At 43.1% G+C, this 26,876-nt stretch overlaps 1 protein-coding gene across 1 annotated transcript in view; it reads right to left on the bottom strand.

Moving 5' to 3' along the window:
- Window positions 1–26,876, bottom strand: part of LOC147706713 (solute carrier family 22 member 7-like) — a 302,246-nt gene that overhangs the window by 206,210 nt on the left and 69,160 nt on the right. The window contains exon 2 of the mRNA XM_086925117.1: window positions 4,864–4,967. Within this exon, the coding sequence (XP_086781243.1) occupies window positions 4,864–4,967 (104 nt within the window). The remainder of the gene's footprint in view (window positions 1–4,863; window positions 4,968–26,876) is intronic.

Genomic DNA, 26,876 nt, shown 5'->3' with positions numbered 1-26,876 from the left:
TATAGATGATTAAGTCAACTCCCTCCAAAGCCTAATTCTATTGATGTTAAGGATTGCTTTAAGTCCGATTTTTTTTCCTCTCTGCAATCGTATTTCCCTTGGGATGATACAGAGATGAGTACCGCAATGCAACACCCAAACTTCCTATGGCTTCCTTATAAGCCAGAGAATCAAACGCGTGGCCAGGGTCAGAATTTAATGTTCCAATTGCATATGTCCCTAAAAAGATTCTCAAATCCTTTATAATAGTTCAGGGATCAGCCAAGCAGTGAGGCCATACCCACAGTGGTACCCTTCATCTGCTGACAGATATCGCAATTCAGGACAAATACTTTTGTCTGTTTAGTTAAACCAGGCCACCCGTAATGTTGTTTCAGTAGTAAAATTGTCAAAGTAATTCCTCCTGAACCCATACCCTCATGTGCAGCTAGCATTAAACCTAATCTGCAATCCATGTTTGCTATTACTCTATCCCCTAGTCCAGGAATTTGAGCATATGGAATATTTTGCAGATCTGACTTGTAGGAGTACTTGAGTGGCACCTTTTGGCACGGCTGAGCTGTCTTTGCGTAAATCAATGACAGCTACCATTATGTCCTTGTCTACTCTCGTGCGGGAACGAGTGATTGCAACTACAGCAGCAATACCCACTGTTGCCTTGAAAGCTTCATCAGCCAATGAATTCCCTTCAACATACACGCTAACACATTGATGACTCAGCGTATGAATCACGTGAGCCTGCAGCAAGCCTTTTTTCAACTCTGCCACTTGTTCCCAAAGCAACATGCTTCATTGTACAACCATTTGAGTCCTTATAACCATTTTGACCCCAGTAGTGTAGATATTCATTGTATTACTGGATACAATGAAATTAATCGCACACAATTAGTGTGGGGAATTCTCAATCCATATTTTTAGTGCCGTTATTAGGACTTTAAGTTCTGCCAGCTGAGCCGTGTAATCTCCTAGAGACTGCATTTGCGTATTGCTAGGACTAAACTTGCTGTCCCCATATGTCCCTTTACAATTGCACAAGCTGCGCAGTATTGCTGTTTACTTCCTACGGCAGGCGGAGCAGATCCGTCAGTGTAAATTATGTATTCATTCTGATCTAGAGGTATTATTTCATTCGGGAAAGGAGATTCTTGTTCATATTGCAAAAATGATTGTGTTTTTTGTATAGAATCAAATTTATAGTCCACATCAGTTGTAGTGAGAGAATTTGCCATTTGTATCTATCGTGGATGCAGTGCTTTTGCATTTGTAATGCTAGCTTTTGTAACAGCCTCTGTATTTTTTTGGTTGAATTTGTAGCCGTCAGAGGCGAATCCTAAAAGGATGTTGTTCACCCTGGTCAAGTGATCCAATAATGCATCATCCATCAGATAAGTATCATCTATATAGGGCAATGCCTCTCCATCAAAAGTTTGAAGCAAATCTGTTACCCTTGCTGATAACAACCATGGGCTATTCTTATACCCTTGGGAAAGTCTACAAAATTGATGCTGTGAGCCTAGTGCTGAGAATGCTGTCAAATATATACTCTCAGCTGCTATATTTTGGCAGAAGAATGCATTTGAGATATCTAGTGTTGTTTTGTATTTCTCCAGCACAATGTTCTTCTTTAATGCGACACTGTGCATTGTGTACTGCAAATGTCTTTGTGCATGTGTTTAAATGCGTATAGTATAAAACTAGCCTGTATGAATTGTCGGGTTTCATTACAGAAAACAAAGGATTATTCATTGAAGATGTATTTAAGTTGATCTAGGATCTCCCTGACTTTTTTTTGCATCTTGTTTTATTGGGTATTTTCTCTGTGGAGTTGAGTAGCTTTTACTGGGATTACATGTTGAGGAGACTCAGCATCCCACCCTACATGATTGCAGTATAATGCAGGAGCAAGTGCTACCGCCCACTCCTGCGCATGTGAATATTTTAAAGATTCTGGAACGAGGTCAAAGAACGCAGGTAAAATGACTGTTTCTACTTTTGGGCATAACAAACTCAGGTGGGCAATTGTTTCACCCAAAAGGATGTTGTATCCAAAAGTCAGGTTTTCCACAAAGAGATATTTAACCTTCCTAGTTATTTCCCCCTCATTTGTACTGTTATTTCATATAATGAGTGAGGGACACTTACCCTAGTATCAGGTTTTTCTATCTTCATATGTTCATTCAACGGCGCTGTCACCAGAAATTCAATCAGATTCTGTCAAGCTATTGTTACTTCTGCTGGGTCTGTCTAGCATCAACAGAGCCCATTCCCCGTTCGGAAGTTGAGTCCTCAACAGCATGGGCATTTCTTATTTTAAGGCCAGCTACTTTCTTCTTTTTAAATTGAGTTTTGGATTTTGGTTTATCTTCTTTTTTGATATTACAGTCCGAAGTATGATGTGTATCTCAGGACTTTGTTTGCTTTTCTGATCTGTGTTCTGACCGTCCTTCCCTCTCAGAGTTTTTTGATGAACCCTGAAAGGAACGAGAGGAACGCGTATCAGTATCCTGATACCTGTCAAATTTTTTAATGTTATCACGCTTTCTAAGGTTATACCTCCTTTCAGAGGGCTTTCAGAGACCCTCCACTAGATTGTGAGCAATTTATTCAATTTTCTGTTGTTTATTATCCCATTTCTTTTTTAAACAATCGGTGCTTACTTGGTATTATCCATTTCAGGACTTCCCATTACTTGTGGTTTTGTAGCTCTAGCTCTCAAATTATTTATACCTAATTCGGTGTATGTTTCTTCGATAATTTTAGGTAATTCTTGCTCCTCTTGTGCTGGAGTGCATTCCCTCACACATTGGTGTATAGCCACCGCTGCTGCCTCCCCATTTAAGTTGGCTAACATGAGTGTTAATACCCAGGAAATGTTTTTCCCCGATTTCGAGAAGGTTATGCTCAGTGCTCCATACTCATTCTGTATTTGTCTTAATACTTCAGGTATCACAGCTATTGAATAGATACCATGGTTTCTGGTACACATGGCAACGGAAACTGGAAAACTGTACCCCATGAGGTATAATCCTCTATCAGGGAAGCTATCCCCATTGGCAAGCCAATTGTCAGTATTCTGTGTTTTTCTTGTGAGCCTATGTGAAGAAACACTGCTTCTTACTGTTTTATATTCTGTACTATCCTGAATTGCATTGGCTCAAATTTAGTGGGCATTCTACCCATAACCGCGTCCCGTGTCTGTGCAGCGAACTTTGAGGAAATTGACTAGTTACTCTAGTCAACATTGAACTTGTTTATGTAAATATGCCTATTGGAAAGTAATTGTGTGTATTTAATATTTTTAGATTAAATTTGGTTGTAAATATCTTGTCCTTAAGAAGGTGGTGAGCATCAAGTTTAAAGCCACTGAACCCCTGCGTCGACAATTTGTATTTTGCAAAAGATGATTACTTGTGTTTTGTAATAGATGAGAGAATTCTATGTTTTTAATTTTTTTTATGATGTATATCATTTTATTGCTTGATGAAGTTGATTCATGATGTCTGTACATATTGATTTTAATGCATTTGCCTTATGATAAGAATTATAGTAATAACATTATATATTAGAAATGAATTTTTAATAAACAAGACATCTTGACATGTCAGTGTTGATAATAAGTAGTGAATGTAAATAACGATATATCACAACTCTGCATCATTAGGCCTGTAGATGATACAATTCCTCACCGTTCAGAGTCATCAGCATCTAGTGACAATGTTGCAAAGGCGTTGCGCCAGCGTATGGTACAGAATGACAAAATATCTACCCTGAACGAAACTCCTGCAGGTGGGGGATCTTGAGCTTATTGAGGATCGACATCCAGGAAGCAAATTCCGCCTTCCCATTGAGGTTGGAAGGTCAGTGTCACTTTAGGGATGATGATAACATCTAAGAGAGGTGACAATACTATAATCAGGAATGTAGTGTTTTTAAATGGTATATAAGAGGAGCAGTAATCTAAGGTCAATGTTTGGATTTCAGACCACAGGTCACCTAATGAGAATGTGCCTGAGACTGACCAAAGAAAGGGTGCATCTGGAGGTACCCCTCTGCGTTATCAAGAAGTGGTGGAGGATAGTCCTGTAGTTCGTCGTGATGTGACATCCCATCTTCGACCAAAGCCAAGTGTTCCCGAAACGTTTCAGGACTTTTTTGCTGTACTGATCCTGGTAGTTTGGCAGCATGTCATCCCTGAAGCACATCACACTCTAGGAGAGTCCAAAGCATCCTGTAAGCATGAAAAAGTGTCCTGCTGCTCTGCTTTGTGTGTGTTGTCTGTGTTTTGTGTTCTATGTTTGTGTTAAATGTTTTGTTTCATTCAGGTTAACAAGGAATGTTATTTTGGGATTTGGGTAATCTCAACATGTTTAGGAGGGAGAGGGTGTTCATATGTTTCCCTTAGCACTGACCGTTGATAGGTGCAGCATTCACTTGAGCATGAGTACTAATGGAGGTAATACCCGAACCTGGTGGTCCATGACTTTACTACTATATCCAGAGTAACTTATTTCGAGGCCCTGGGGATCCTCTAGCTAAAAGCCTCACAAGTGCAGAGGCCACCTGGCCACCACACTACAACACAACAGCCACTATTATTGGAACTATGTATTTGTTTAGGATTACTAAACAAGCCCCAGCTCAGGTTGCATTGGTCACTACAACAGCATCTCTCAAACTATTTCACTCAGGATTCATCAAAGGAGATTCTTTGAAATGTGAGAGACAACATGAGTGCCTTGCTCAGCAGACACCATGGTCAATACTTATCACACAATAACCATAGTATATGCAGGGTTGCAAGATTTCAACCTCAAGGCGGAGCTAACACATATGAATTATAGAACCAATATATACATACTATACCTATCAGACAGGTAACCATTCAGAATGGCTCCCACCATGACCCCGATGAAGAAGAAGCTGGATGAGGCCTTATTGAGCCACTTCTGCTCGCACACGAGGTCCCACTGAAAGAGAGAGGAAGAGATAGATGCAAGAGTCACTGATCACAGAAAATTTATCTTCTCCAGTTGGTTTGTTCCAAGAGTTCCTCAATGCTTTGATAGGGCTCTAACTCATTTTATGATGGGCCATTCATGTACCCATTGGCCCACGTCCCACACATGCATGCAGATGAGATAAGAGCCACAGTATTGGTCCACAGTTTCAGACAAATTTAGTGGTAAACACACCTGACGTTGGCCATCATATCTGCCCATTGTCTTTGTACAGTGTCTAGGGCCCATGAGAACCCCAGGTTACATCTATTCCCATGAAACAACAGAACATCTTGACCCTAATTTTAAAATAGAATACTTGACTATTTTACACCCTACAGGTACGAATGTGAAAGCATGATCCTATATTCCAATGTACTGCAGCATTATTATTCGATTTATTGCCACATGGTCTAACTATATATTTTATAATTAAATATGGGTGTGAGTGTCCTTTAGCCTTTATTATGCTTGCAAACTTTTATTTAGAGTAGTACATTTACAAAGCACAATCTTGTTTCCAGTATAGGCAACAAGAAGTGGGTTTTGGGAGAGTAATCAGTACTTCCACTTGTGATTGATAACTTCTCCTCAGGGTTGTCTCTCACTTTCCTGTCACCTGTTCTTTAGATATGATTTTGCTATATAATTATCTTCTTTAGACATTTATTGATAGAAAACATTGTTACATTCATCTATATTGTATGTGTTTTAACATTAGGCTCCATCCGACCATCATCTACCGTGAGTTCCATTGAAATTACATTTGTCTTGAATATTTGCTGTGCTGCATGCTGTTTATAGATTAAATGCTGAATAGTGTTGTGGGCTTTCCAATTTGGTGCGCTTTTATTTATAACATGCTTTGAAAAACAAGGGGGACCACTTACTATTGGTCAGGGATCTTGGGTAGTTTACTAGTTTCAAACACAATGGTCCCTAAACAGAAGATTAAACAAAAAATAAATATAGACTCAATCAGTACTATATTTGAAGCTGTCCAGCTGGACAGATACTTTAATATGCAATTAGTTTCCAAAAAATTAACTAAAGACATTTGGAGAGGGACACAAGCCTGCATCCAACTCAGCAAAATAGGATGAATAACGTGTAACAGAAAAGGCTCAGGCAGATTAAGTTAATTGTATGTGGCACACACTGATGTTACAAATAAAATGCAGTGGGACACCATTACACAGGAGCGATATATATGTGGTGCGCATTAAGTCGACGTCATTTGGATCCTAACAAAACATATTAGGATCATCATCAGGACATTTACATTAGCCTGCCTGGGTACATTTGCCTAATGTCCAGAAGAGCAGCATGGATATGCCACAAGGGTGGAAGCGGCCGGGGCTCGGGCAGATTAAGCGTCCGGACCTGGTGCGGTCAAACCTGCAAGAGGTTGGTATTCACTATATGAATTAGAAGGGTTAGGTCTCAATCGGCCTGGTAGTGAGAACACTGCTGCATGGGCATGCTTCCTGCCCGCATCCCCCAAAATTGATTCTCATTGAGGTTCATTCTTTGGAAACAAATTAAATAGTATAGTATCTGTCCAGCTGGATAGCTTGAAATATAGAACTGATTGAGTCTGTATTCATTGTTTGTTTAATCATCTGTTTAGGGACCATTGTGCTTTATTTATAACATGGCTGTCTATAGGCCTTTGGCGATACCCAACAATATACCCAGGCCCTGGTAAGGTTATTCATTGCTTCATTTTTAAATATTTCTCCATCTACATCTTTCCTGCTTCTGCCTACATAGGCGCAAAAGGTCTTCCAATCTGATATGCAGAACTTACTGCATTTTCCTTCTGGGTTAGAAAGTGGTGAGGTGCATAGATCACAGTGCTGCGTATAGTGAGTCTTTGACTCAGCTCTATAAGGTTTGTTTTGACGCCCACAGGTGACAAAAAGTGAACGCAGTTCAATGCACCTATGCTTGAATGTGATAAAAAGGTTTTTGTAGTCTGGCGGAACCACATCCAAAATATAGGTGAAGTAGTATCAATGCTTTTTCGTTACTAACAGGGAACCATGGTAATCAAAACAATCATTCCTTAATGGTTTACACTGTCAAAACCACTAGGAAGAGAATCTGAATTTCTAAATATGTATTTAAAATTGTTAGTATCTAGTGCACACAATATTGGTAACATCACAAAATATAAGAATTAAAAGCAGCTGAGCTTTTCAATAAAAGTGAAAACAGGGAAAATTGTAACATCACAATTTATAGCCCTTAACACCCGGATTGTGGTATCTATAAGCTCAATTGTAGTTCTAGAAGAGGAAGAAATAATTAGCCTGTGTTTCGGATGTAGTGCACATACCTGGACAGCAGGATTTGTTGTCTGTTTGAAGTAGTTTGTACCTTATTTTGAGTATAAGAGCTAGGAGATTGCATCTGTGTGAGTACAATGCTGGCTCCAGTTAGTGAAGGAAGAATTGTTGTGTAGTTCCTTTAAACCTATACAGGATCTGCGCATTTAGACAACATACACTGCGGGATTGGTGTCCAGACAGGTTTCAGACACCCCCACCGAGTATAATAGCCTGTATACCAAACTAGCTCACAGTGCCACTATGAACCCCTCTTACCAAGGAGAGAATAGTTCTTGGCAACTATCCAACATGACAACTTTGTCCCATTAGGGATCGTGAAAACCGTACGGTACTTTTCGCTCAGTTACTGGTTCTCATTTCGTCTCAGAGAAAAACAGAGAATAAACACTGAAGCACCAACAGAGTAAAAAGATGGTAGATTCCTACCATCGTGCTAAAACAAGGAATACAGGCAAGTATAAAGGTACATGACAGTAATAATGCATCCTCCTACGATGCAACCCTAACTAGATGTACCTTGCATGTATAAAGGTTTTGAGTTAAGAATCCCCCTAGGATAAAGCCAACCCCATTACCTGAATTAAGAGACTGTGGGACCGCATCTTGGTCTCGAGAAGGACTCCCCACGAGGGATGTCAGACCTCTGCGAGCTGGAGTGTCTGCGTGCAGGAACCACAGCGTCTTGCATCAGTGTGTCAGCATGGAAGTCCTTTTCTCCTCTCCCTGTCTCAGCAAAGATATAGGGGCCCATTAGGATGTCAGGCGGACTGCCCCCGCCAGGCTGGCGGTGGCTACCGCCAGCCTGGCTGGGACAATCCGCCCGACATCCGCATTCGAATTCCCCCCGCGATGCTACCACGGAAAGGCATGCAGTCTTCACTCTGGGGGGCCCCCTGTGGGCCCCCAGAGTGAAGGAGAGGTGGGGTGTGCACACGTGGGGGGTACCCCCCTCCATTTGCATAAACAAAGCAGCAGGTACCGCGCGGTGCCTGCCACTTTGTTTATAATGTAAAAGTGCATTTTTAGCATTGTGACGGGCGGTGCTGAGAGCACCGCCCGCCACAATGCTAAAAATACAGGATGAGCCCGCCACAGTGGCGGGCGCATCCTAATACCCTGGCGGTTCCCCCGATCTTTTGGCGGGCGGTCCCGATTACCGATGGGATGGCGGGCGGACTAAGTCCACCCGCCATCCAAATGGACCCCATAGTGTTTATATACTCAAAGTGGTACCCTCAGGAGATATACCTGGCTGTGTCATGTCAAACTAGGATGACAGAAGGAATAACCCTTACACATAGTTATTATAGAGGAGATGGTAGTCCCGCTGAGATTCCAAGAATCCTCATGCATAATGAATGAGGCTGGTTTTCGGAGAAAATACAAAGTCATTTAGGCTTTACAGTAACTAGGTAAAAAGTCAGTACTAAGAACTGTTATGTAGTATAATGGCAGGGGAAATGTAGGTGAAAGGTGTATTCACTCCCTGTGACTATATCAGGGTACCTGTAGGAAACATAACAGAATGGAATACTTTGCAGAGCTTCAAAGCGCCTTGCTGGAGGCTTCTTCAGTTAAGATGGAGTCTGGTGCTGTGCACATCTTGATCTTTGATCTGCATCAGTGATCTGGTCTATGAAAGTTCCTCTTTTTGACATGGTCACCCAAACCTTCTTTCCCTATTGACTTGAAGTGCACTGGATCCCTGCTAACCCTGTGCCAGTGCCAGAGTTCTTTCCTTAAAACAAAACAACTGTAAATTAGAACCCAATTGGCAAGGATTTTAGCACCCCTGTAAGTAGGCCTGGGTGGAGTTCACGCAGAACTCCACAAAGTGACTAAAAAACTCTGCCGCGCTACACAGGGTGGAGTGCGATATGTGCAGACTTTTAACCCCAGGTGTTTATCCAGCACTGCAAAATCAGCCCAGATGGCACCATGTACAGCACAAAAGGGTGCTCCGTCTTTCTGCCACTGGAGTAGAAATTCTACTTGATCCGCAGCTTTCTCAACGCAAGTAGGAGGTACCTCAACATGAGTGATAGAGACCAGCTGGGACAGTCTGCATGGAGAAATGTTGCCAGGAGGTGGTCTGGAGTAAGATTTTTCTCACTCGTGCTCGCCAACTGAATGTTGGCGAGCCATGGAAGAGGAAAAACTCTGCTCTTCCCACTATGCAGAGTTTTTTGGAACTCAAAGCTCTGCGTGGAGCCCAGAGGGGGAAATTCTCTGCAAACTCCACAAGGGGAGGGATATTTCATGCCCAAGCCTACCTGTAAGTCGCTGGTAAATAGTACCACTGATATGCAAGGCATGGGTACTAGGGAAGGGGCCCTAAGGGCTTTAGCATGTATTATGCCACCCTAAGGGACACACACAAACTGCATGCTGACTGCCATTACAGGATGCATGAAATTGTGCAAACCATTCTGAAAATACGACATTGCCCATTCCCTGTGTGCAACGCCAAAGTACACTACATGCACTATATGTAAGTCACCCCTACAGTAGGGCTTCAGAGCCCTATATCAAGGTTCATTATATTACATGTGAGGTCACATCTGCATGATACTACTTTCATTCATTGAGGAATTGACATTACTGGGAAAATGTCGGCTGTTGGATAGCGGCGGTCGGAGGCTCTCTCTCGGCGAGGTACACATAATGCAAATTCAGTGGGTTGTACTCACCTTTTTTGATGATTTCGAGCCTCTGATGATTTTCTGCAAGCTGTGTGCACCCCCGTACCGTTTGTAGTGCCTTAGTGAGGGCTGCAGAAGGAGCTTTGCGGTGCCGGAGGCATCCTGCACCTGACACTAGGTGCTCGGCGTTTGGAGCTGGGAGGCGGGGCAGCCTGCCAGCGGACTCGGCGAGGTTGCATCCTGCTGGCGGTCGGACGCAACGGGAGGGATCGCTCTACACCCTCCAGAGAAGCCTGCTTGCTACATTGGTGAACCGGAGCAACAGGGCAGGTCTGACAGACTGCTAGAAGAGAGTCGGGAAGGTTCTCTTTTTTTGTTGGAGCCTTTTTGTCGATTGCCTATTAAGACTGCTCTCGGGGGGGGGACGCTAAACAGGTAGCCTGGTTAGGAAATATTTCTCGCCACCTTCTTGGTAACTGTGAGCTGGGCTAAATACACTATCTAGAGAACCTTAATTAGCAGGAACTTGTCGAACTCTCAGACCTCGTAAATAACACCGCTGACTGAGCCAGGCACCTCCCAAGAAAGTCAGGAGGGGTTAGGAGCAGGGCTTAACAAGCCGAATAGATATACCCTCAGAAATAAGGATATCTGAGGCCTATCCCAATCAATCAATCAATCAATCAATCAATCAATCAATTCAATCTTTATTACGACGCATTAAGCATCATAAAAGATACATAAAAATCATTACATTACAACTTCTGTACATGCACAAGAGAGGAATTTAAAAAGAAACATAAGCCGAAGAACAAGTTTCACTGCAGGTTACGAAGCTCATTATCACAAAATTCATGGATGTTGTTTACGTACACTTTCATGTCAAGCAATCTTCTAAGAGCGTAAATTATACGCACAAGTTAAGATAATAAATACAGGTTAAAACAACAAAATTAAAAAGATTTGATTAAACAAGTAACTGCTAGTACATGATTGAAATTTTTTTTATTTAAAAACAATTTGGTATCAATTAGTTATTTCATATGGCTGGGCGAGTTAACATGCAATGTCAATAAATACCCTGCAACTTAATTTAACTGTTAATTTTAACGAGTCCACCTTGTATTCAATATAAGAGTTTTTCATTAAAAATGGAGACCCAATTTGATCCTAATAAAGTTAACAGCAAGGAGGAATCTACTGACACCAAAGACTACAACCTGGCTCATGTCAGACTTCAGAATTCTTCCTGCCTCTTTGTGTGATCTTGAACCAATCCTATGACAAAGAGGCAATATCCACTTTTTCCGTGGTGACACGCAACTTGGGCAAAACAGTAATACATGCAAATCATCTTCCCTCGCCTGATGAGTACATACAGTGCAAAGATTACATCTCGATTTTGACCAGCTCTTTTCATTCACATTGGTCCTAAGTGCGCCATATCGGAATTTCATATACAAGGTTTTTGCCATTGGCGGACTGATCTCATCTAAGAACAATTCAAATAATGCAGTATCTTTGAACATTATGAAATTTGTTGTTATGGGGCCATGGGCTTTTACATAGACAGACTCATAGCTCACATATGTCCAAAAGGAAAGTTTAACAATTTTCTTTGCATTAGAGTTCAGGGCCAATGGGTCCTTCCAATAATGGGATAAACCAATCTTTGCATCCAAATTCTGATGTGTTTAAGCCAGTAGACTTTGTTGCAGCGGTCAAGATCCATTACTGCTTTCAAATTTTCCTTATAGCTGGATAATTCGGGAGTTGTCCACAGTCTAACCCACAACATTAAGGGTCTCAGTATTGCATGATGATCAATACGCTTCATGTTAAGGTCCAGAATGAGCAGGGTTAAAGGGGTATTTACAGGCAGTTTTAACAACCCCCTGAAAAACTTGTTCTCTGCTGTTTCAAATGCACTTCTACACGAGGGGCCCCACAATTCTGCCCCGTATAGTGCTGCTGATTGAACCTTATATTTAAAAATCTCAAGGGATGGGGTTACTGCTTTGCTCAAGCATTTAGTATGTCTTTTAAGGATTGGAAGACAGTTTTGTTTAAAAACTATCTTACTCTTTTCTAGCTGTGATCTCCATGATTGATTAGAATCGAGTGATACGCCTAAGTAGGTACAATTCTTCACATAATCAAGCTTCTATTCATTTAATGTTAAATTCTTCCTAAACTTTTTATGCGGGTTCAACGCCATATATTTTGTTTTTTTAACATTAATTTCAAGGCCTTTGGAATTACAGTAGGACTGGAACCTGTGCAGCAAGTTCTGGAGACCCCGGGGTGTTCGGGAGATAAGCATAGTGTCGTCCGCAAACAGGAGCGATGAAACCCGTTCACCCCTCAATCTTTGGGAATCATTGTCGCACTCTTCCATATAGGACAGGATGTCGTTTACAAATAAGGAGAATAAGGTTGGGGCCAATACACACCCCTGACGTACACCCCTCTGTATTGGAATTGGTTTTCTTAACTCCCCAGTTGGGCCCCATCTGACTCTTGCATAGGTATCCGTGTGCAATCTAATAACTAGGTTAAGTAGGTCTACCTGAAGTCCATGGCGTTTGAGAGATTCCCACAAATGTTTACGTGGGATTAAATCAAACGCCGCCCGCAGTTCGACAAATGCCAAATACAAATGGCCCTTGCGGAGAGTGATGTATTTCCAGTACAAACAGCAAAACCTTAGTACTTGACCAATGGTTCCTGTTTTCGTTCTGAACCCAGATTGATATTTAGTGAGAACTAACTCATCTTCCAACCATATATTAATACGATTTAAAATATGCCAAGCGAAGATTTTTTGTGTTATATTGATAAGACTTATAGGGCGATAGTTAGCTGGATCGCTTCTATCACCCTTTTTAAAAATAGTAATAATTTCTGCTCCCTTCCATGTGTCTGGAATTTTCCCCCTATCCCAATCACCTCCCGAGCCGGGCAACAGAGACTTTGTGTTAACACCTAAAGAAATAAGAACATTCCGAACCAAGACTTTAAAACCTACTCAAAATTCAGCCACATCGACCACATTGCAGAATAAAAAGGCTCCTCCAGGAAAGACTCCTACAAGCAAAAGACAGAAGAAACAGTTGAAGGCGAGTTCAGGAAGTTCCCGTGTCACCCCTTCACTCAGATCATATTTCAAAGTCCAAGATATATTGCCTACACCCTACACTTCAATGGAGTCCACTGTCAGATACCGCACTCGAAATCCATTGAAGCCGACGATGCTCCCAATGCCCAACCACCTCAGAAGTCGCCCGAAAATAAATTCTAGGCCACTGCTGAAGCAGCGGGGAAAGGGGAAGGGGACAGAGAGGGAGACTGCCAGATAGAGAACTTGCTTCTCAGGTCTTCTGTCTTCGCGGGTGAAGTTGTATACTGCACCTGTATAAAGACAACACTTAACACCTGCATACAATGTATACTGAATATCAAAACCCACTAGAGACTTGTTTTACCTGCAAAGCCTGGCTTGTAGCTTCTCTCCCTTGCAGTTTAGACTGACGTCTCTACTCTGTGGTTAGGTATACTGCGTCTGCAAACACACATAAGTTTTACCAATGGTGAGCTGACCCTCTACACTCCCGAACCCAGACCTGTACCTAGACTTACCAATAATGTCTAAACTGTTGCGGAATAAAGGGGTCCTGTTGAATACTTCTTCAACTACTGTAAAATGTTTGTAAAGAAACAACTAATGCTGCAGTCACTAATGAAAACACACCAAAATACTTGGATACTTGCACAAGTCTTCAAAAACGAAATTTGCAGAGTGAAGCTTTCACAAAGTGCAAAAGTCATATAACTCCGGCAGGAGGTGCACTAAGCTAAATACTAGCTTGTCGGTTAACTCACGGTTCCCCAAGTTGCTGCTCAACTCGAGGATAAGCCAGTGACAAATCCGCTGCTAGGTTGTTTTCTGCTCCCTCGTTGCGCATGCGATAATTGACAGTTGGTGCTGGAAGTGTCTTCAGAGAAATAACTTTTCACGAACAGATTCAAAACTAACTTGCTCACGACGAACTGCAGGCTTCATGAAACGCATGCTCCCAGTGCATAATTCAGATGAAGTGCGCAGTTGTAAATTTCTTCACAGTTCTTAAGCGTCTCGGCAGTCACACGACCACTACCGCTAGACTGCGATTTCTGAACAGCGAGTTCGGAACATTTGGCGGCCATGCTGGTGGTAATCACTAGTGACCGCAAACACTGTCTAAACATTAATTTGGACACAATGAAACTCTTCTTCCAGCGTGGCAATACCTTTACCCTTTCAGGTCTATGACGCTTCCTCTGTGCCTCACCCTCTGATCCCGTAACTGCAATTAGGTTCCTGACATTACCTCCCTCCAAAGGGCCCCCTCCCAGTTTTGGTTTAGTAGGGTAAGTTTTATGGAAAAGCCTCACTAATCTTGGAGCATGAACATTATCTGAGGGTTCCCAAGACCTTTCTTCCGGACCAAAACCCTTCCATTCTACCAAGTAGTACAGGTTTTTCCTAGCAATCTTTGAGTCTAAGATTCTGCTGACCTCAAATTCCTCCTCAAACTCTATTCTGATTGAAGCTGGTTTCCCTTTATACCGGACGTGGGGGTGGATTTCTTTTTAACAGGGAAATGTGAAAAAGTTGGGTGAATTTTTAAACTACTTGGAAGTTGTAATTTCACTGTCACTGGATTTATTATCTTTTGAACCTTAAATGGCCCAATAAACCTTGGCTGAAACTTCCGATTACCCTTCAGTTTTAAATGTTTGGTGGATAACCAGGCCTGATCCCCAACTGCAAACTCCACACCCACTCGTCTCTTTTTGTCTGCCTGCTGTTTATATGATAGCTTTGCCTTGGTAAGGTTCGCCTGTGCTTGCTGATAAGACCTTTTTATGCCCGCTATCCACTCCACCACAGCTGGGCTTTCTTCAGTCAGTTTTCCTAACATCAAAGTTGGGTGCCAACCATAATTCAAGTAACATGGAGTGAACCTTGTGGATGCGTGTATAGCAATATGTGGGAGCGCAGGTCGGATAAACAGGCGTGGAGGCTGAAGATAGTTTCGAATAGGTTGTTTAATAATAACAGATTGAGGAACAAAGGTTCGTGAATCAGTATGAATATCTTCCGGCGTTTCTTCTTCTCAAAGGAGGGCTGTTGCAGGTGTGTTTCCCGGCTCCTCGTCTTCGGAGTCCTCAGGATTTCCCCGGAGGCTCATAAAAGAAGCGGAAAATAAAGGGGCCGTCAGATCACTGATTCTACGTAAAGGTACAGGATTTTACCATCACCACACCACAGTGTTTGTTTCTTGGGAGATCCGTGTGATTTAACCCAAATTTACGGGAACTTAAAAATGATTGAAACAAATGTGGGCTGTCACGACCTACAATAGTCATAAACTAATACAGTCGGTAATAGGTACAAAAATAAAGAAACATGATCACCACATCCTGTTTGGATGCGTAATCGACGTTTATATGAAGAAACCAATATCCGCTTTAAGAGGTTGTTCGACTGTCTTGAAATACAAAGGTTCACCAGTTACATCAAAATTCTAGATGCAGAAAAAACAATATGTCAGGATAACTGAGTTGTACATTCATTAAATCAGAATACCGGTTTTCTAACACCACCGTTCCGTATTCTACCCTCAGTCCCTTGTAACACCCCACTCACCCGCCCTGCCGTAACTCTCCAGAGTCACGGCCGCTCTCCAGCATCCTCCGGGACACTCCACCAGTCCTCACACCACGGTTCGTCCGATTCCTCTTCGGCGCCGTCTTCGTTCCGGAGCCCTGGCACGCTGGTCTGGATCCGTCGAATGGTTTCCGTCTCCTCCGCTGGCGTCTTCTCCGTTGATTCCACCTTCCAACCCGACGCCCCTTCTTCCACGAAATCTCGGCTTTTCATTGGTTCTCTAGGTGTACCTCCCGGGTCATGTCCAACCCCTTCCGGGTCCTGACTACCGTTGGCTCCCTGTAGGAACACGGAAAGACGGCATGGAGTTTCAGAGTTGGGATCGGGACTCTCGGTGTCCGACCGACATGTTTGATCCATCGATGAACAACTTGGTTTAAACGCCCACGGGATACATCGGTAAGTTCCTCCTCACATCCCCTTTCCCTTGCTGTCTTACTACTTAGGGTTGATTCTTGAGGGAAACGAGACAAAAAGTCAGCATTGCCTTGGTCTTTACCCTTCCTGTGCTTGGTACAAAAACGATAAGGCTGAAGAGCAAGAAACCATCTGAGCACTCTCTCATTATGTCCCATATTCCTAGCCAACCATTCCAAGGGAGCGTGGTCGGTGTATAGAGTGAACTCCCTACCTTCTAGATAGTATCTCAGAGATTCTATAGCCCATTTGATGGCCAAAGCTTCCTTCTCTATGGTAGCATAATTTTGTTCTCTTGGGAACAATTTGCGACTTATGTATAGATGGGTTTTTCTCCCTGTGCCGTCTCTTGTGATAGGACTGCCCCAATACCCAAGTCTGAGGCGTCTGTTTGTAGGATGAAGGAAAGAGAATAGTTTGGGCTGATTAAAACGGATTCTGATGTCAAAGTTTTTTTAAGGGATTCGAAAGCTTGTCTGACTTCGGGGGGAGGATGTTTGAGGATTTCTTCAGTCTTGCAATTTTTCTGCAACAAATTGGTCAAAGGGGCTGCCTTCTGTGAAAACTGTGGAATAAATCTTCGATAATATCCCAACAGCCCTAAAAAGGCTCTCAAATCTTTTTTGGTCTGTGGTAAGGGAACTTGTGTGATTGCTGTGAGTTTGGAGGCTTGTGGCCTAATCACTCCTTCACCTAACAAGTATCCTAAATACCTCACAGTTTGTGATGCAAGATGGCTTTTGGCAGGATTAATCCGCAAACCGTATTTCCCTAAAGCCTGGACTACATTATAAAGATGACTCAAGTGTTGTTCCCATGTCTCACTGTAAATGATTATATCATCAATGTAAGCACCCGCATATTGTTCATGTGGCCGCAAGATCACGTTCATAGCCCTCTGAAAAGTGGCTGGCGCTCCATGTAACCCAACTTAAACTGATATAACCCATCAGGTGTAGAACCCATCAGGTGTAGAAAAGTCTGTTTTCTCTTGGTCTTCTTCGCGAAGGGGAATTTGCCAGTACCCTTTGCATAGATCAAGAGTACTGATATATTTGGCTTGATCGATTCTTTCTACCATCTCATCGACTCGTGGTAGGGGATAAGTATCAAACTCAGATATTTTGTTTACTTCCCTGAAGTCAATACAAAATCGTACTGACCCGTCAGGTTTTGGAACGAGAACGATTGGGGAATTCCATTCACTCATGGAAGGTTCGATAATGTCCATTTGTAGCATTTTCTGTATTTCTTCCCTTATAGTCTGTCTACGTGCTTCAGGGATTCGATAAGGTCGTAACCGAACACATTTCCCTGGTGTCGTTCTTATTGCATGTTCTATAAAGGTAGTCCTGCCTGGAGTAGTGGAGAATGTATCTTGTAACGGTTGTAACACCTGTGTCAATCGTTCTCGGAAGGATACAGACAAATCTGGGTCTATACACTGATCAAAGGAAGCGGCTTCTAACCCTGCCAGGTTCACATCGTTTGGGATAGGCCCTTCCCATCTTTTTAGTAAATTGACATGATACACTTGGGTCACATGTCGAATTGAGTCTAACTCAATGTGGTAAGTCACTGGAGTCACTTTCTCTAGTACAATATATGGTCCTTGCCATTGTCCTAACAACTTATGGTCAGAGGAGGGCATCACCAATAATACAGGATCTCCTACTTGAAATGACCTCGCTTTAGCTCCTTTATCATACTGCCTCTTTTGAGCTGTTTGAGCTTCTTCCAAATTGTTTCTAACAATTGTCCTTATCTGACTCAAATGGGTTCGGAGATTTGACACATACTCAGTGATAGGTTTTGAATTGTGCGGTTCTGTTTCCCACCGTTCTTGTGCCATCTCTAGTAGAGTCCGGGGTTTGTGACCATAGAATAACTCAAAGGGTGAGTACCCCGTACTTTTTTGTTCTTTGCATCTAATGGCAAACAAAGCCAAAGGTAGCATATCTTCCCATCTCCTTGTTTCCAAAGCTAAAAGTTTTTTTAAAGTAGTTTTGATAGTGGAGTTGTACCTCTCGACTAGGCCATCCGTTTGAGGATGATAGGCCGATGTGCGTATTTGTTTAATTCCTAACTGGGAACACACCTGTTTCATCAGTCGAGATACAAAAGGGGTCCCCTGATCGGTTATGACCTCCTTCGGAAACCCTACTCTAGTAAAGACAGTAATCATGGCCTTCGCCACGTTGGTGGTATCTGGTTTCCTCAGGGGTAGAGCTTCTGGAAAACGAGTGGCATAATCCACGATAACAAGGACATACCTACATTCACAACGTGAGGGTAACAAGGGGCCTATGATGTCCATGCCTACTCTGCTAAAGGGCTCACTTATTATTGGGAGGGGTTGCAAGGGGGCCCTGGGTGGGTGATATCTACTGTTACGTTGACATATAGGACACTCTCTACAATACCGCTTTACCTGTTGATATATTCCTGGCCAGTAGAAAAGATCTAAAATTTGTTTTTCTGTTTTTTCGGCTCCGAAATGTCCCCCAAGCAAATGACTATGAGCCAGATATAAGACCTTTTCCCTAAATGGTCCAGGAACTAGTAATTGGGCTTTTTGTGTTGGACTTCCCTTTCTGTATAGCAAACCCTGTTTCTTAAAGAAATATGGACATACATGTTCGGGGTCCTCTTCGTTCAGTGCTTGATTCCAGGCTCCCTGTAGCGCTGGATCTTCCTGTTGTGCTGCATGGAAACTTCTGTCTGTTTCCCATGGATTTTCGTCTACAGTTATCGGCAATGCAATATGGTTTTTATTTTTCTCCGCTCGTCTCTGTCGTTTACTTTTCCGCACTTTTGCTTCTGGCCATTCTTTCCCTTCCTCTTGTGAAAATGGAGCAGTCGATAACCACTCCTCCTCCTGGTGTGGCTTATCTTGTAATAGCTGATCTAGCTTTGGATAATCAGTCCCAAGGATAGCTTGTTCGGGTAACTGAGGAATTAATCCAACAGTCAAAGTAGTACCCTCATCTTTCGGATGCCGTATTCTTACTTGTGCAGTTGGATGAGGCTTCGTATCACCATGTACACATCTTATTGCCACTGCTCTATCAACAGGACCAATGTGTGAACCCAAGTCTTGCGGTCGAACCACACTGTGTAGGCATCCAGTATCTGCTAAGGCTGTTACTCTTTGTCCGTTTACAGATATAGTGCAATGATATGGAGGTTGTTTTCTCTCTGAGGAAGAACAATAATAATTACGAACCACACCAATTTCCATGGGTTCTTCTTTCTCTTTTTGAGGACAAAATCTTGCAATATGGCCCATCCCTCCACATTGGAAGCACTGTGGTCCCATAGGAGCTCGAATTATGGGTGACCCAGGTACAATGGCTATAGGTTCAGGTTTCTTTTGTGGAGGTGGGCGAGGGGGTCGATGAAGTACGGGTCCACTGTTTTTCCCCGTATAGTCATTGTTTTTTTGAAGCTCTTGGGCCCTACTATATGCACTAGCAATGTCCACGGCCGTCTCAAGGGTGAGATTAGCTTGCTGTCGAACCCATTTCTGTATAGGAGGGTGAAGAAATGTCAAGTACTGTTCCAGATAAATTTTTGCCATGATGCCGTCTTTGTCGGTGGTTGCAGGTTTTAACCATCTATCGGCCATATCTTTTACCCTGAAATATAAGGCTCGGGTGTCTCTTGGGGACCTTCCTTCATTTGACGAAATTTTTGTCTATATGATTCATCGTCAATTCCTAATCGTTCCATGATACATTTTTTTATATCCGCATAGGCGACACCTCCTTGTATCGTTGCTGCTTGATAAGCCGCTTGTAAGTCGCCCGATAGTAAGGGTCCTAGATACTGGCCCCACTTGTCCACAGGCCATGACGCTGCGGCTGCCATTCTCTCAAAGTTAGTAAAGAAAAAATCGGGGTCTTCTCCACTTACGTATCTCTGCAATACTACTGAGGGCAAAGTAGTAGGACCTCTCTGTTGTCCCAATACCTCCGTTAATTTACCCAGCGCTGTCTCCTGAGTTTGTCCTTGTCCTGTTAGAACTTGTTGTATTTTCGCTCGGTCCTCCTCTACCACAGTCAGGAACCGCTCCATCACCTTTCCCAGGTGTTTTTGATTCTCCGCCATTTTGGTAAGTGCGGCCTCTATTGCGCCTTCAGATCCCACTTCTGACACCACTTGTGGGAGCGCAGGTCGGATAAACAGGCGTGGAGGCTGAAGATAGTTTCGAATAGGTTGTTTAATAATAACAGATTGAGGAACAAAGGTTCGTGAATCAGTATAAATATCTTCCGGCGTTTCTTCTTCTCCAAGGAGGGCTGTTGCAGGTGTGTTTCCCGGCTCCTCGTCCTCAGGATTTCCCCGGAGGCTCATAAAAGAAGCGGAAAGGAAAGGGGCCGTCAGATCACTGATTCTACGTAAAGGTACAGGATTTTACCATCACCACACCACAGTGTTTGTTTCTTGGGAGATCCGTGTGATTTAACCAAAATTTACGGGAACTTAAAAATGATTGAAACAAATGTGGGCTGTCACGACCTACAATAGTCATAAACTAATCCAGTCGGTAATAGGTACAAAAATAAAGAAACATGATCACCACATCCTATTTGGATGCGTAATCAACGTTTATATGAAGAAACCAATATCCGCTTTAAGAGGTTGTTCGACTGTCTTGAAATACAAAGGTTCACCAGTTACATCAAACTTCTAGATGCAGAAAAAACAATATGTCAGGATAACTGAGTTGTACATTCATTAAATCAGAATACCGGTTTTCTAACACCACCGTTCCGTATTCTACCCTCAGTCCCTTGTAACACCCCACTCACCGGCCCTGCCGTAACTCTCCAGAGTCACGGCCGCTCTCCAGCATCCTCCGGGGGACTCCACCAGTCCTCACACCACGGTTCGTCCGATTCCTCTTCGGCGCCGTCTTCGTTCCGGAGCCCTGGCACGCTGGTCTGGATCCGTCGAATGGTTTCCGTCTCCTCCGCTGGCGTCTTCTCCGTTGATTCCACCTTCCAACCCGACGCCCCTTCTTCCACTAAATCTCTGCTTTTCATTGGTTCTCTAGGTGTACCTCCCGGGTCATGTCCAACCCCTTCCGGGTCCTGACTACCGTTGGCTCCCTGTAGGAACACGGAAAGACGGCATGGAGTTTCAGAGTTGGGATCGGGACTCTCGGTGTCCGACCGACATGTTTGATCCATCGATGAACAACTGGGTTTAAACGCCCACGGGGATACATCAGTAAGTTCCTCCTCACACATTATTATAAGCGAACTCAGCCGACCACAGCAGGTCCAACCAATTCCCTTCCTGCTCCATCAATTACAGTCTTAGATATTGTTCCAGCTCCTGATTTACACGTTCAGTCTGGCCATAAGTCTCAGGATGGAAACTGGTGGAGAGACGCGTGTCCACACTTAAAGTATGCATATACTTTTTCCAGAACTTACACACAAACTGAGCTCCTCTATCAGAAACTATGATTTGCGGAATACTGTGAGCACGAACCACATGCTGATTGAATAAGCTTACCAACTGAGGAGCGGTAGGAATCTTTTCTAAGGGGACAAAGTGACTCATTTTAGAGAATGTGTCTACCAGTACTAGAATAGCTGTCTACCCCTGGCTGCGTGGCAAATCTACTATCAAATCTAATGACACTGTGTGCCAGGGACCTGGAGCATTAGGAAGTGGTTGTAGAAGTCCCTGCGGGGATTTTCTAGTTGGTTTACTCTTTATACATAATTCACAGGTTGCGACATACTGCCCCACTTGAGCTGCCATACCAGGCCACCAAAAATGTCTTTTTATCAACTGCAAGGTCTTCTTAGTCCCCTTGTGACCCGGCATCAGATCATCATGACAGCCCTCTAAAGCCTTTTGTTGCAACTCACAGGTGGGTAAATACAAAGCGTCATCATAGTACGGCAGAGAATTTTTTATGGATTTTCTCTTATCATCTGCTGCCCATTTTTCCAGATCCTGAAGAGGACAATGCTGCTGAATTTCCTTAGTGAAATCTTCCAAATTGATTATTCCCACAATTTTCTCTAATGGAATCATTGGTTCCTCCACTGGAATTCTCTTGTCCTCCGAACAGTTCATTCGGGATAAAGCGTCTGCCTTCCCATACTTTACTCCCGGTTTGTATGTGATGACGAAGTCGAACTCAGAGAAATACAGAGACCACCTCAGTTGGCGCGGGGTAAGAGTTTTAGCTGACTTCAGAAATTGCAGGTTTCGATGGTCAGTATACACTGTCACCTTTTGCTTAGCCCCCAGTAAATAATGACGCCAGTCTTGAAAAGCCTCCTTGACTGCCAACAGTTCCCTATCCGCGATGGAGTAATTAAACTCGGTCTCTGATAACTTCCTTGAACGAAAAGCCACAGGATGGAGTTGCCCGGTCAGCTTATTTCTTTGCGACAAAATTCCACCAGTGGCGAATTCGGAAGCATCGGTTTCCACAAAAAACTCCTCCTCCGGAATTGGATGCATCAAAATTGGCGCTGAGACAAACGCTCTTTTCAAAAACTGAAAAGCTTCCTCCGCTTCATCTGACCAGATAAACACCTTCCCTTTTCTTAGAAGTTGCGTGATAGGTTGGACCTTGGTAGAGAAGTCTGGAATAAACCTCCTGTAGAAATTGGCAAAGCCAAGGAAACTCTGAATGTCCTTCACATTCCTGGGAGATAACCTATCCTGAATTGCCAGCACCTTGGATGGGTCCATAGCCACCCTCTCTGCGGACAAGATGAACCCCAAGAATTCCACTTGACTCACATGGAATGAACACTTCTCCAGCTTGACGTATAGATGATTCTCTAACAGCTTCTGGAAGATGGCTCTCACATGGGGGATGTGATTCTCAATGCAATCTGAGAAAATCAGGTTGTCATCAATATAGACGATCGCCACTCGATCCAAGAATTCTCTTAATACATCATTCACAAAGTGTTGGAAAGCTGCCGGAGCATTGCTCAACCCAAAAGGCATCACCTGGTATTCGTAGAGACCATACTTTGTGCGAAACGCCATTTTCCACTCCTCACCCTCAGCAACTCTCACCAGATGATAGGCGCCGCAAAGATCCAGCTTCGTATAAACCCTCGCCCCCTTCACCTGATCCAACAACTGAGAGATAAGAGGTAGTGGATAGCGGTTTTTGATGGTCACAAAATTCAATGCTCGGTAGTCAATATAGGGGCGTAACTAGCCGTCCTTTTTCGGGCGAAAAAAAAGTGGCGAGGAAACAGGCGATTGCGATGGTCGTATGAATCCAATTTTTAGATAATCCTCCAAGTATTTTTTCAGGAACTGATTCTCCGCATCAGTAAGTGCATTAATTCGACTGCACGGCAACTTGGCACCTGGTTCTAATTCAATTTTGCAATCGTACTCCCGGCGTAGTGGAAGTTTCTCCGCATTAGCCTTATCAAAAACACTGGCCAAGTCCTGATACTCAACAGGAATTTCTTTTGTTTCCAAAACACACACTTGGCGTGTAAGTGGAGCCAATTAACGAGCAGGGGAGCTCACCATTTTCTGTGTATTTGTCGAGTAACAATTTCTGCGACAGTGTTCTAAAGTCATCTCCACCGATCTGCTTTCCCAGTCAATTTTGGGGTTATGCTCCGTAAGCCAAGGCAATCCCAATATTAATTGGAACTGCGGCGCATCGATTAAATTGAAACGCAGGAATTCATGATGGCCCTAAAGTCCCACCAACTCCAAGGTTTCCGTTTCTTCAGTGATTAGTCCGGACGTGAGGTTGGTGCCGTCCACAGCCTTAACTACCTCACTTTGCTTTTTCTTTAATGCATGAATGCCCATTTCCTTTGCATAAGTCAGGTCACAAAAATTTCCGGTGGCCCCAGAGTCGATCATTACCGATACCTCCTCAACCTCTCTGGTTCCAAACCTCATGACAAATGATACTGTTAAATGGGGCGCTGCCGATTGAAGAGAGTTTATCAACTGTTGTATTTCAGGAGTCGGTTTCTCTTGTTTTTTCCACCAGAGCAACTCCCTCTACTGGTGGGATCTGGCTTTTAAACCCACACTGAATTTGGGATTTTTTGGGACAGTCTTTCACAAAATGACCTGATACGCCACAATAAAGGCACAAATTATTAGCTCATCTTTTTTCTTTTTCCTCCTTGGACAAAGGTCCTCTAATTGAGCCAATCTGCATGGGTTCTTCCCCAATGACGTTTTCAGTTTTTGAAATCTCACCCTTTGCTCGGTCTAGCCGGGGAAAGTAGGGCCGAAAATCTTTCCTCTTTTCTGACTTCCTTTCAGACAGTCTATGTTCCAGCTGCAAAACCAGGTCAATCAGTTCCGATAACTCCCGTGGCCTTTTAGGAATCTGCGCCAGAGCGTCTTTTAATTCATCTTGTAATCCACGGTAAAAGATAGCGGAACGGTTACTTTCTGGCCACTCCGTTTACACACAATGCTTGTTAAATTGAGCAATATATGCTATCAATTCCCGGTTTCCCTGTTTCAGATCCAAGAGTTCATTATCTGTAGCTTGTTCTGCCGTTCTTCGATCAAAAATGTGTAAAAATTCCTTCTTAAACACATCAAAGTTGTACAATGCTGGGTCGTCTCTGGAAATCAGAGGCATCGACCAGGCAGCCGCATCACCGCTCATGTAGGACAGCATGAACACAACCTTCACCCTGTCATCCTTAAACACCACAGGTCTACACAAAAAATGCAACGAACACTGGGTCAGGAATATCTGTGCCTTGTGTGGATCCCCCCAAACCTTTCAGGGTTAGCCAATGGAACAACCGGCGCAACTGAGTGAATCACTTGCGTCACAACCTCTGAAGCGGAGCCCCGACTTGATTCCGAATAACCTCCGGCCAGCAGCTCCTCCATTTTAGTTTCAATCATATGATTCTCTTGTTGGGACCTTTTTATTTAATCTCTCAATGCCCTATTATCCTCCGCGGATTGGGTTAACTGACTTTGCAGTCCATCCAAAATTCTGACATCACAGAGCCTATAGGCCTAAAGAATAGGTACGACCCCCTGGCTCCTTTATTTGACGTTGGAGCTAGTGGTATTATACCTTCCCCTCCTGGAGAAAATGATAATATGGAGTCTCAATCTAATGAAATATCGATGCCAGTCATCAGCGCGGAAAGTGCACAACCAAATTCCTTACAAGGAAACTTAAAGGTCGTAGCTGACTCGGAACAATAGGAGAAAACAATATCAATGAGCGGTATGGGTGCAAATTCCGCTACTGAGGATTTGCTAACGATACTCTTAAAATAATTAAGGGATAAATTCGCTATTTCAGAGAGTAACCAAATGAAAATACAAATGGTTTGTGACACTCTTGAGGCTAAAATGAATGAGATATCTGAAAGAGTAGTGGCAGTGGAATCAGCCGTAGAAGAACTTAAAAAGCAAGTTGATGAAAATACATGGGATATTCAAATAATAAAGAAAGGTGATAAAATACTGCTGGAAATAAAAATAAGCTTGGAAAATAACGCACAGAGAAATAACTTCAGGCTCCTGAATATTCCTGAGGATATGGAGTGCGGGGATATCAGATTCTTTGTACTTAATCTGCTTGCAGAATTACACCCAGATGTAGAGAAACAAATCTTGGATGATGATATACAAAGAATTCATCGTGACCCATACTTTAAAAAACCTGGGAAAAAAATCCAAGAAGGATATTAGTGAATTTTAAAACATATGTTCTTAAAGAAAAAATCCTGGCTGCAGGTCTAAAAGCAGGTGTGTACAAGAGAGCCGACTGGTCATTCCGCATAAGGTCAGATATCTCCAACATAACTCTGGATAAACATTGGGGGTTAGGGAAATCGATGCAGGAACTCCACAGCAAACCTACGGTTCCCTGCTTCACTCAAAGTCATGTGCAACAATAAAATGTACAATTTTAGGGACCCTGAAGAGGCAAACACTCTAATTGATAAAATTAAGAGCACAACCAAGTGAATAGTTTAAGGTGTAAATGTGTCGTACCAGACCAAGAGAGAGCCTAAACAAAAGAAAACTAGAGGTTCACAATCTTACCTCTACTAAAAATAAAGGAGGGCTCCCCAGGGGTGGGTGGGTGTCCATTCAGATATAATGGAAAAAGCAGAAATACTATGCACAGGGTGGGGGAGCAAGTGGGAAAAAATGTAACAGAATTGTCCTCATTCATTCTTTTTTAGTCAAAGGTGGTTTGTAGGCTTGAAGGCCTGTGGATAAACTATAGTTGATGGCAGGGTTTTCAGTATGTCCGAGGTCTGCCCCTATGAATAAGGGGAAAATAAACAAAATACGAACCATGTCTTGGAATGTCAACGGGTTAAGGGTTCTTTCTAGAAGGAACAGAATATTAGAATACTTAAAGTTGTCAGAGTGTAATGTCATCCTGGTCCAAGAATCACACTTACTTAAAGAGGAATGGGAGGGGGTTGTGAAACAGCAAAAGTGGATTGAACACCGTGTTTGTACAACACAATCTTGCACAGTAAAAGGAGTGGCCATCTTACTTAAAAAATCAGCCCAGGCTATGTTAGGGGAATGCTGGGTTGACCCTCGGTGGAGGTGGGTCATCGCCAGAGTAAAGATAGAGGACATGTGGACAACCTTTGTAAGTTACTACGGGCTAAATATAGATGACACAACTACCCGATATACAATACTTCACCATCTGGTAAATGTGAAGGATCAGATTATAATGGGGGGAGTTGTCAACATGGTCCTCGACCCAAAGCAA

Source organism: Lissotriton vulgaris, chromosome 6 (assembly GCF_964263255.1).
Source record: "Lissotriton vulgaris chromosome 6, aLisVul1.2, whole genome shotgun sequence".
NCBI lineage: Eukaryota > Metazoa > Chordata > Amphibia > Caudata > Salamandridae > Lissotriton > Lissotriton vulgaris.
Note: the sequence above shows the minus strand (reverse complement) of the source record. Positions and strands in the feature narration are given on the sequence as shown.